The 12,392-nt window shown below is 45.6% G+C and overlaps 1 protein-coding gene across 1 annotated transcript in view; it reads right to left on the bottom strand.

The window, feature by feature from the left end:
* The window catches only part of Jaml (junction adhesion molecule like), a 29,766-nt gene extending 20,969 nt beyond the window's left edge, over positions 1–8,797 (bottom strand). The window contains exons 1-4 of the mRNA XM_059266878.1: positions 8,702–8,797; positions 5,343–5,438; positions 3,865–3,927; positions 585–736 (exon numbers count right to left, since the gene is read on the bottom strand). Coding sequence (XP_059122861.1) covers positions 585–736; positions 3,865–3,907 — 195 coding nt within the window. The 5' untranslated portion in view covers positions 3,908–3,927; positions 5,343–5,438; positions 8,702–8,797. The remainder of the gene's footprint in view (positions 1–584; positions 737–3,864; positions 3,928–5,342; positions 5,439–8,701) is intronic.
* Positions 8,798–12,392: the final 3,595 nt, after the last annotated feature.

Below are 12,392 nucleotides of genomic sequence, written 5' to 3'. Positions count from 1 at the left end.
TAGCAGCAAACTACTTGGGCCATGTTTCACAGATGATCCGGACACCCACACATCTCCGTGGACTTTGTGATAGAAGCTGAAGACAGTTTCCCAGTCAGAGCTCATGAGAGCAAGTCCCCTGCCTGGCTGCTAATCCCAACACTTCAAGCAAATGCAAAGAAGCAACGTATGTTCCCCCAGAGTAGAATGCTCGAAGAATTGTCCCAACACAGAAAGATACCTGTACCACCATTCTTTTGCCTAGCTCATCTGTCTAGACTATAGGAAATGCCTCTCGCGTCCATCTTTACTACCCTGTAGGGCAGAAGACAGTAGAAGCAAACTGAGAGAACTCCATGTCTCCCATCAGCCCTCAGCCAGTTAAGCACCGGTACCATTACGGTCATGTTTCCTCTCCACAATGAAGCAAGGTTGGATAATCTGCCCTGCTGATGATACACAGCCAAATAGCTAAGCTAAGAGAAGACCCAGTGATGACTCATTCCAAAGCTCTTGCAATACTACCTTGAAGACTCAATGACTGATTCTCCCACACCCAGGCCATCCTGACACCATTAGCCAGAGGCTTGACTACACCTCCTTACCTCAGCATATTTCCCGTTTGAGAGTATCCAGTCTACTTTGACCACATGTTTCTCTTCTGTGCTCTGGACAACACATCCCATGAAGGCTGAATCACCCATATGCACTCTCAGCTCAGTGGAGACAGTCATGTCAGCCAGGCCCCAAGAATCACCTACAGGGGTTGAAGGATAGAAGACGTTACTTAGACAAGTAGTTTCAACAAGAAAACTCAGCATCAGTCTCTAGATACACGCATTTCCCCTCCATCCACGATCCAGCATGGTCTAAGCACTTAGAGGCCCCTCACTCAAACCAGCCAAACCAGCATGGCAAAGGAGAGCAATCCTCTGCTTATCTACAGGATTCAAGTCTGAAGGATTCTGCAACCTTCAAACTGCAGAAGAGTTAGCTAGCTGGTTCCCTTGGCCTCGCTGTCCCTTCCTCTTTTCTAGAATTCCTCCGCCTTGCCTTTCTAATGAAAGGAAATCCTGAAATCCACATCCACTCACTCACTTCTCTTAGCTCTGCATACAGTGTTCTTAACGGTGAACTAAACAGGAAGTGGGCTCATTCTCGCTGCTCGTGAGCTCGCGGGTTCCCTATCTGAATGATCTGAATGATCTGAATGATCAGTTGTTTTCTTCCTCTTTTCCCTTTATTTAATCCCTTCACGAAAAGCTTATCGCTGCATTTGCTGGCTGAGTCTCTCTACAGTTAAGTAGGCCAGAGCGGAGCACAGCTTTCTCTTTCAATTCCCTTTGTGTTTGCCCTCTCCCAGCCTCATCCCTCCCCAGTCCCCATCAACTCTGGCTTTTAGGAGGCCTTTGCAGGCATAGATTCCCCTCACTCCCTCGTCGGCCTGTCGCTCACAGCATTTCACTAAAAGAGAAAACTATGGCAAGGGCATTTCTGTTTCCACAAGATATCCTCTGGCACAAAGACAACAAAATCAAGAGACAAATTTAGATGCTGCCCAGTTCGTATCGAAGAAGAGCCAAGTGAACACATATGGGAATGAGCAGGAAGGTGCCAGCCTTTTCATCCAAGCTGTCTCCTGAGAGAAGAGAGAACTTCCTGCCCAACAGCAGGCTCACACAGTAGGGAGCATGGAAAAGAACATAGGAACTCTCAACCCTTTGGACGGAGGTATTACGAAAGAAACCATACTAGCTCCAGCGACTATTGGAATTTTCCTGTGAGAAAGAATTGAGTATGCATATGCGTGCGTGCGTGCGTGCGTGCGTGTATGTGTGTGTGTGTGTGTATTCTATGTCACCTAGAATTGAGCAAAGGCAGCACTTTTGTTTATTTTGTTCATTGTCACTGACAATAGTTCACTGTCTACAGCTCAAAAAATAAAGAGAGCCAGTGAGATGCCACCAAGCCCAATGACCTCAGTTCAATCCCCAGACCAACATGGTGCAAGAACCAATTCCTGCAAGTTGTCCTCTGACCTCCATATTCGTACCCCCACTTGAATAAGTACACTAATGAATAATAATAAAGAGTTGGGCATGATGATGCATGTCTGTGATCCTAACACTCAGGAGGCAAAGAAAAGAAGATACAGCATTCAAGGCCACCGTGGGCTACATAGTGTCAAGTCCCAAAGAAACCCTGGACAAATGGCCAGCTGTGGTGCCTATTTAACATTGTAAAGGGCACACTGACCACTGACCGCCAGGTCCTCTCAGCATTGCAAGTACCTGTTACAGAGTCCAGGGCTCCTCTCAACACTTTTCACACACACCCCTCCCAGTCCTAAACCTCTCCAGCCCCTGAGCTCCCTTCCCTCAGCTTCTGATTCCTATAGAACCCAGGCTTTTTAGCCACATGTCATAGAACCCAGGCATTTTGGGCACACACTATAGAACCCGGGCATTTTGGGCACATGCGGTCTTTTTCCTCTTTGTCCCCTTGGCCTCTTGGTTCGTCTCGCTCTTGGTTCCTCTCTTGGTCCTCTGCTCTTGGCTCCTGGCCTCCTCTCTTGCCTCTCTCTCTCTTCTCTTCCTCTCTCACTTTCTCTCCTCTCATGGCTTGGTCTATTCTGCCAGCCACGTTCAGTCTGGACTCTTCTAGACACCTCTGGCTGCACTCTCCCTCGTATCTACAATAAAAACTTCTCTTCGACCAGACTGAGGAGCAGTCATAACCTCATTTTCATTCACATAGAAAGACCCTGACTACAAATTAAATTAGTAAATAAGAGAGCAAAGCATTAAATTAATTTCTTCTTTCCACAGGTCTGTTTCCACGGAATAAGGAACAGGATAGAGGCAGAAAAGAGAAAGAGAAAGGAAGGAAGTGGAGAGGAGCAGCAGGAAGCTGCCCTGGGCACTCAGGCAAGGACTGAACAGGAGATTCCCACCCAGTCTACTGAGGCCAAAGCAGGCTTCCCAGAAGGAAGTAAAACCCGGGGGAAGCTTGTGGAATCCAGAAGGCTTGAGCAAGCTCCTTGGGGTGAGGTGCTGGGGGAGGGGTAAAAGTGGGAGGAACCCAGAGTTCCAGGCAGAGAAAAAACTTCAATTAGGCAACAGTTCCCTGTGTTTAGAAACCACAAAAGTATCTGCCTGACTGAGGCATCGCGACACATAAAAGGGTTCCTCCATTTCTCGTCGGTCATTTCCCTTCCTATCTGAGACTAGCTGTAATTGACCAACCCAGTGTCAACTGTAGGGATGCCAAGAGACACCTCCCTTCACACAAGTATGTCTAGAACACCCAGGAAGGACCCAAAGACATTCTGTGCCCCGTAGAAACAGAAGAAGGCAAGAAGAACCAACCACCTGCTCCTGAAACAGCCATTTCATCAGATCCGAGAAGTTCCAGCCCAGCGTTTCCATAACTCACAAATCAAAAAGAATGAAACATACATAAAAATTGGCTTTTAAAAACATGCCGGGTGGTGGTGGCGCACACCTTTAATCCCAGCACTGGGGAGGCAGAGCCAGGCGGATCTCTGTGAGTTCGAGGCCAGCCTGGGCTACCAAGTGAGTTCCAGGAAAGGCGCAAAGCTACACAGAGAAACCCTGTCTCAAAAAAAACCAAAAAAAAAAAAAAAAAAAAAAATGAGACTAGGGCTGGCAAAATGGCTCAGTGGGTAAAGGCACTTGCCACCAAGCCCGAAGACCTGAGTTCAAGTCTAGGAAAGCACATGGAGGAAAGAAAGGGCCAGCTTCTGCAATTTGTCTCTGACATACCCATGCCCTTCCCCCACAACACAAAATAAATAAATAAATGTCCAAATAATTGTGGGTACAAGCCTTCAGATACTGCCCCTAGTCTCTCATTTCCACTTACCCAGAATCGCTGGAATCACAATCAGTTTCAGAAGGCAAAGCATACTGCTTTCAAGTTTTCAATCTTAAGATAAAAGAAAAACCAGAAAATTATGAACAGAGAACATTGTTAACGGAACAAACCAACAGTGAGCGCCATTGTGGACCAGCGCCAGTGTGGACCAGCACCGCTGTGGGCCACGTTCTGTCTGAGGCACCGGCACAGCACTAAATATGGAAGGCAAAGCTCTGGCGCAGCCACACTTGACATATGAGGAACAGCGCGGAGAAGGAAGCGCAGGAGTTTGTATGAACAAGAACAGCATCAGGATGCTGAGGCAGGATAAGGCAAAACAAAACCAAGTGATGTTTGGAGAGACCCTTGGGGTCTGCTTCATGCTGGCCAGAAGGGAAGGTCAGATGAAAGTCACTTTTCCAAACAAAAAGGGCCAATGAGTCCTTGCGGAGCCCTTGAGACAACCACCCTAGATATTCTACAGCCTGGACGCTTCACATAAACCAAACACTACAGGGATCCGCAGCCTCAACTTTTTACCTGTCCCTCCAGCTCAATGGGAATTGCCGCCTTGATGCAGGCAAAGGGCGTTCAGTCCATGTGGAAGAAGTATCCAAAGAACGGAAACTGATTGATCAATGATTTGGACATTACACATGCCTAGCAATCGCTCCGCTAACAGAGTCATAGCCTCAGTTCACAAAGGGGAAATGTTAAGCCTAAAGGTTAACATTTAACATAATAAAGGTTAACATAATAAATGTTAGTACTAAAGGTATTAGTTATCAAATTTAACATACAAAGACACCACAGGAAATACTTTTTTTTTCCAACCTTTAAAGGCAGGACAGTGTGGTTAGAATTAAGAATTGAGCTGAACATGTAAAACCATTTCTAATGTCTTTGTTCAGTGTCTGTGCTATTAATTTCACGACATCCTCCAGCTCTTGGAAAATGACTCACTGTTCTATACCAAATCCCCCCAAATGTTCTTAGCCAAAGTGAAGAACCCTAACACTAAGAACTTACAACTCAGTCCATCTTGGGGAGCAGACTTATTACTATAACCATCTCAGCGGCGACCCCCAGCACCTAATGGCTCGGCCACTAGAACCATTCTACCTCAGAACTGCTAAGAACTGTCCCTTATTGCATTAATAGCAAGAGCTCGGGCTGGCTCTGCTGGGACATCTGGCACTGGCCATCTCCTTTCTAAAATGCAGTTGCCTGGAACTGGAGAGACGACACAGCAGCTGAGGGGCATGCACTGTTCCTGCAGAGGACGAGTTTGCTTCTCAGTCCCACTTCTAGTGGCTCATGGCTGCCTGTGACTCTAGCTCCAGGGACATCTGGTGCCTTTGACCTCCAAGGGTACCTGCACTCATGTGCGTATACCCACCCACAAATATACACACATACACAGAATTCTAGAGATAAAATTAGAAATGCATATTTTTAGATGGTTGCCCAAAAAGATGCCTTACCTGTATTCCAACCAACAAAATCCACTTGGATAATGGAAACTGCTCAAGGAGATTCCTTCCCTGGGTCTTCCTCGACTCACTATACCTTAGCTATACCTACAACACAGGATGACAAAGCAAGAATCAGATATGATCATATAGATAACAGTGTTTTCAAAAAGAGGAAACATTGCTAAACAGGATCCCATTTTCTAGAACCTAAGAGCCAGACAGAGAGCAGCCTGTGACTTTAGAGACGTCAGGCTCTGAGTTTCTGCCTTTATAGGAACAGTAAACTATCAATCAAAATGAACTAGAAGCTTTGACGACCACTGTAACTATGTAGACAATAATTACACTGTCCCAGCTATATCAGGAGTTGAACAGAAAATACAGATCTACTCTATGCCGACCACCTCCCCCAACACATACACAGTTGGTGGCCGTAACAGGCTTCTCTTATAGCACGACTTATCTTTAGCTCATCACATTCAGACACTCAAGACCCCTGTCACCTTCTCAGGGAGCTACTGAGTTCGTTTCTCTGCTCAGAGAACAGTTCTCAGCTCTCACCGGATTCCCCGAAGACAGCAGCAGTCAGAGGAGTATGGCTAATTTGCATGTCTGTCGCAGCCAATGCCTATCGAAGTCTGTACAGTCTCAAGGACAAGACCACGTTTGCTTGTATTTGTGCTCTACCAATCCGTGTTCTACAGGGTCTATAGATTGCTGGGAGCATGCCAGATAAATGCTTGTCACCAACAATGTGACCATTACCTTGAAATCAGCTTCGAGGCTTCCTGCAACCCCTAGACACTATTCTATGAGGAAACCAGCAACTTGAAAAAGACTGACTTACTCGCACAGAGCCACACCCAGCCTCCTTCAAACCAATTCTAGGAAATGTATACTGTGATGGATTAAAAAAATATCCATTTTCAGTCTTAAATACTCAAATACACTGATGGAGTTCTGTGTGAATTGGAGAGAAAAAAAAAACAATACTTTTAGCAGAAAGAGCATTGAATTTGAATTTTTTTTTAAAGTTATTTTCCAGGCTCAACCTCTGAAACTCAACTTTAACACTATAGGCTCAGACTTTTTTTTTCTTTTTTTCTAGTTGATAGGCAACTACACTAAAAATTAAGAATTGATATGCAATAAACAGAGAAAGCTGTAATGCCAGGGATTGTCTGGGCCATTTACATACTAACTCACTCAATCTTCACCACAACCATGAGACTCTTTGCAGATGGAGAAACTGAGGCACAGGCCAGTGGTATGTTTTGCCTAAGAACACATAGCAGATTGGCACAGTATGACAGGCATTTTGGATCTTTCAGCCCCAGCCTGTATCATCACGCTGAGGTGTTTCTCCACATCTGTCAAAGTAGCTGATGTTTAAGTGTGTTTACTCCCTGGGTTTTATTTGGAGAAACAAGATTAATCCCCCTACACAAACACACACACACACACACACACACACACACACACACACACACACACTGGTTGTTCTTCCGAACTTAATTGCACATACTTTCAAATACATTGCACATGCCCTTCACTCCTGTTAATCCATTTTTCAGATGTCAACTTAAATGGCATTTCCTCAAGGAAACTTCTCCTCAGCCACCTATCCTAGGCCAGACCACCCAGCCGCCCCTTCATGGCGCTCTGTATCTTTCTTTCAGGGCATTTTTCACAAGCGGTCATCATCTATTTGCTACGGTGCTCATCTGATTAAATCCTTGTTCCTGGTCTCACTCCCCAAGACTCTCAGCTCCAAGAGGCTGAGAGGGCACCTATGAATCTCTCTACAGCTCCAGCACCGGCATGGTGTAGGGGGCAGGAAATCCTCAGTTTACAGCTTCTCAAACAAGCTCATGACACCTTGGGAACTTACCAAAAATCCTCTAGTTAAGTTTCAATTTCCTGAGTAGGTGGCAAACATTCAGAAATTCTTTTTTATACACACACACATATCATCACCACCATCACCATCACCATCATCATCATCATCATCATCATCACCACACATCACTTAGTGAGGGGGAATTATCATCAGGAAATTCCATTTTGTGAGCATCCCAGAGTGCACTTACACAAACTAAGATGGCTACAATGCCTCTAGGCTGCATGATCTTATAAGACCACTGTCTATGCATTATCAGCTAAAACGTTATTTAGTACATGACACATACTTATCTATACATATACATACATTTTGAAACATATACAATAACCCCAATTCTGAATTCTAAACACACAGATCTTGATTTTTAAAATCCCAGCCAGCTGGCACATTCAGAAGCACCTTGCCAATGGGTCTTGTTTAAAGTCTCATCTCTACCCTGTTCCCTTCCACACACTGACATAGCTCAGCTGTAGGTTTCAGGTTAATACCACACAGCCAGTTATTTCATGTGCTGGCCGGGCATTCTGACCCAAGCTCATGGCTTTCTCACGATAACTCCTGGCAAATATCTCCTATCAGTCCTAGGGTGTGTGTAACTACCAAGGTTACAATATTTGATTCACATATTATGACAATATTGCAAAGCAGTAGAAGAACAGGGTCTTGCTGTCTCCTAGCCAGTTCGCCCGTGGTAATAACAAAGGCCGAAGAAACACAGACAGCTGTACAGCTTCCCGCTCCTGCCTCACCCCACTGTGACGCTAAGTTCCTTCAACTCCCGTCTGCTCCTGTGCACCTTTGGACTCTCAGAAATTTGTACGTATCCAAGTCCTCATGACCACTCTGCGACACAAACCTCTTAAAATAAGCCCTTGCTTTTCCCTCTGAGACCATCGAATACAGATGGGGGGGGGGCATTGTGCTTTTGAAGCACAACCTAGATTACATGCTACTCAGATGGGACCTTGGGAACCATCTCCTGCTCCCTCCAGACAAGCATGTAGCTAGTCCTAATTCAGCTTACGTCTGTCTTTCTGGAGGTCTGGGCTAAGCCAGGATAGTCCAGCTCTCTTGGGAGACTTGAACTGTTACCTCGGTGACACGTTGATTTATCCAGAACAGGGAGAATTCAAACAGGGAGGGGGGAGGGCTGCCATGAGCTCCCAGATGGCCAGTTGCAATTCTGCCTAAAGACATAGGCAGCAGGAGAGCTGAAGCCCATGGATGACCTCGCTCACGCTTATTACGGCAAAGCTGACTTCTCTCTTCTCTGAGAACCTTGACGTAAAGCACACTACTAAAACTAAAATTGCACCTACTTGTCTACCTCATGGCAGCCCCCACTGTGGAGCTCTATGCATGGCCTCCTCATCCTACAGCAGTTGAACCAGCTTTCCTTTGAATGAAGACTAGCCACCTTCTCAGAACAGTTCAATGGCTCACAGCACACCAAGTCACTGCTTACCCAAGATGACAGCGCCCAGGAAAAAGCAACGCTTCACGATCTCCTGCCACAGCATCCCCCACACCAACTGAGAGACATCTGCCAGCCGAGGAAGGCAGGCTCAAAGCAATCAGATGTCTGCGTGCCTTCTGAGGTGGTGACAGAAACACAAACAGGAACCTTCAGATCAAGCTTCTCCTTTCAGTCACTGGTCTCACTACCCAATCTGCATTTACATTTTCGTTATTTTTGAATTAATTTTGGTCAATTTCACGAATGTTAGCCAATGTTGGGATGGCCATATTCACCCCATTATCTTCTCTTATTCCCCATCTTATCCCTGCGGATCCCCCTTCTCTTCCCAACTAGTCCTATTCTTGTGTGTGTGTGTGTGTGTGTGTGTGTGTGTGTGTGTGTGTGTGTGTGTGTGTGTGTCTGCATGTACATGTGAGTGTGTGTGTGCATGCATGCAGGTCTTATGCAGGTAGCCACAGCTTTCGTGTGCACATGATTACAATGGCCATGTCATATCCAGAAGCATAGCACTCCATTATCTTCTGGCTTTTACATCTTTTTCTGCTTCCTCTTCTGTGATGTTCCCTGAGCCTTAGAGGAGGTGGTACACATGTCCCATTCGGGACATTTGTATTTTTATTCTAAAATGAAGGACTGTATGCAGCTTAGTAAGTTGAGCCTCATATCCAGGGTCCCTGCAGGTTTTACTTCCCCTTCTGTTACAAACTCTGCAAGCAAGATCTCAAATGGGCCAGGTGGAGTGGTGTATGTCTGAAATCTCAGCACCTGGAAGGCTCAGGCAGGAGAGGACAGCCTGGGATGGACAGTGAGCCCCTGTCAAAATGAAACAAAACAACAACAAAAATCTTGAAAAGCATGAGGCATTTGCTGAGTAATCAGCTTTATGTAAACAAAGCACAATTAATTTAAGATGAGTAAAAAACATTTGGCTGTGTTTCAGATACAGCAGCTTCTCCTCCTCCTCCTCCTCCTCCTCCTCCTCCTCCTCTTCCTCCTCCTCCTCCTCCTCCTCCTCCTCCTCCTCCTCCTCCTCCTCCTCCTCCTCTTCTTCTTCTTCTTCTTCTTCTTCTTCTTCTTCTTCTTCTTCTTCTTCTTCTTCTCTTATCATACAGATGTAGCCAGGCTAACCAACTATCCTTCAGCTGCTCCCAAAGATTCACCTGCCAGGTGCTCCAGCCCACCATGTTGCTGTGTAGGTTTCCTTTGACAGTGAGGGTTGCCAGCACACAGGGAGCAAGTTATTCTCCTAGCAAACACTTTGAGCAGCTTTGGCATCCTGGGGAACAACGTGGGGCTTCCTGACTGCAAGATACCTTTCGATTTTAAGTCACCACTTCAAAGTCAGTGTTCTCACGCACACACGTTCACCCTTAGCTCTACTGGATTGACCCAATCCTGGGTATGCTCATCTTTTGGAATTTGTCCTGTCCTGAAAACTATTGAATGTTTTCTCACCTCAAGGACCATGCTGCATGGGCTGCGTGCAAATATTTCCACTATAGTCTATTTCATGCCAACAGTTTGCCACTTGGCTCACAAAATTTCTAGAAATGCAACCCTCAGCTCCTGCTGTGTGAGCTGGCTCCATCAGGCCACTGGATCTATTCAGTCTTGCCGGCATACAGCTCAGACAGCTTTCTCAATGCTGAAAACCACAAACCCCTCTTCCACACAACACTTCTCATTTTAATGTAGACAAACATGAGAAGGGTAGCCACAAGGTGCAAAGAAGTTTATTAACTACAGCGGAGTAAGGAGTCCGTGAATCACGATGTCTATGTGCACGTAGTACACATACATATTTATAGCTCACACCCACCGACGAACAAAAAGTTAAAGTTTAAAAGTCAATGAGATACAGCAGTGAAGAGTCCAACACCGGAGTGGACTCTTCTGGCAGGAAAGTTTTGAATTGTGCAATTAAATAAGAGTCTTGGTCCACTCTATGGATCTTCTTAGAGTCTCTCTTCAGAATGGGAACTCCGTGATACAATGGAACATTATGGCTCAGGATTTGGCCTCCAGGTTTCACACCCACCCACCCACACACACACAAACACATACACATGGGGGGGGGGCACGCAACTTTCCATTCCCAAGCACCATTGCCTGACTCAGGAGCTGCAGACAGTTAAGATGTCCCCAAGTAGCCTGAAGTGACAGGTCACAGAGGGAAAATAAAGCACTTTATAAATTCACATTTTGTAACAGTTTTAAGAGCCCAATGCATAAAACTCAGGTGATAGAACCACAATGAAAAGCTTACATCTCTTTCCAGACAATGCTATAATGCCATGTGGTTTGAGCCTACAGAGCGGCAAAAAGGGAGAAAAAAAAAAGTATGAGAATGGCACCTTAGATGATATTAAAACAGTAAGTCAAACAAACAAAAAGCCTTTATCTTACATTCATGCGTAAAGAAGGCAGGGTTCTGTGGACTGCCTTATCATCGTCCTTAGGATCAAAAGCTACAGCAGCGCAAACCTCGGCAAAAGGCTGAGGAGGGACACTGAGGGCAGCCTGAGCCTGGGATGCGACCACCAACCCACGGAGCAAATAAATTACTGCCTTACTCCCTTACAGTGAAGGACTTCCATGGTCTGTCCTTTAAAAGAGAAAGGGCCATTTCAAAACAGGGTACACAAGTGTGTGTGTGTGTGTGTGTGTGTGTGTGTGTGTGTGTGTGTGTGTGTGTATGTGTTCATCAGGCATCAGTCACCTAACCCATCAATGTCTGAACTAGACAATGCCTCACAACACACTTGCAAGAAAATCCTAAGACGCCAAAACTGGCCCCTCGTTTTCACGGGGTAATGGTTTAAATGGGTTCTTGTAAGCCCTCTGTCAGAGGCCCACAGCATGCCCCCTCATAACTGGATCACTCTCTTCAGATCTGCAAGAGCCCAGTTATTTGTGCCTGGTACCAGAATGCTTTCTGCTCTGTTGATCTGTCAGAAAGGGTCTCACTGGAGTGGCCACAGACAGACACATCTTTAACAAGTACCCAAAGAACCATGGGGTCTAGCCACCAGAGATATAAAAGGCCAGTTCTTCCTCTTCCACGGGCTTCCATGACCAGAGCTAAATCACAGTGCTTATCAGCTCATCAGATTCATGAATCAGCAGGCTAGATTAACAAATCTTTAAAGCAGAGTTAATGATCCTAGTTTCAAAAATAAGATCTTGGTGGTAAGTAGAATGGCTTTTATAAGATACATAACATACAACACTAATATGGAGCCCTCCCAAGCCACTTTAGGAAGAACCATGAAGAAGATCACCATGTTGAAACAACCAGGGCTGGGGGAGGGGGTCACTTATGACTCTCACAATCGAAGTGAGCCCTGTTACTCTATAGAGAGGGATGTTTGCATACACGCTCTCAGTCCTTCCTGATACACCAGGTACGTCTTAATGGTTTATAGAAAACCTATTATAAATTAAAATTTTACATAAGTTGCTACAGGAGAGTAGAGGAGTGGGTTGCAAGAGAAGGGAGATGTCCTGTGCAACCTCACTTCCTCATCTCCGGGGCTGAGAAAAGCAGCTTGCAGACAGAACCGCATGCCCACCACTGGTGCAGCTTAGAACTAGCAAAGGTTCTGAACAACAACACAAGAAAAGTGATAAGACTTACAGCAAAGGACTACAAAATGTCTTTCAGAAGTCGCCCCTA

This window comes from Peromyscus eremicus, chromosome 7, assembly GCF_949786415.1.
Source record: "Peromyscus eremicus chromosome 7, PerEre_H2_v1, whole genome shotgun sequence".
NCBI lineage: Eukaryota > Metazoa > Chordata > Mammalia > Rodentia > Cricetidae > Peromyscus > Peromyscus eremicus.
The sequence above is the reverse complement of the archived record's forward strand: the minus strand, read 5'-3'. Positions and strand labels throughout refer to the sequence as shown.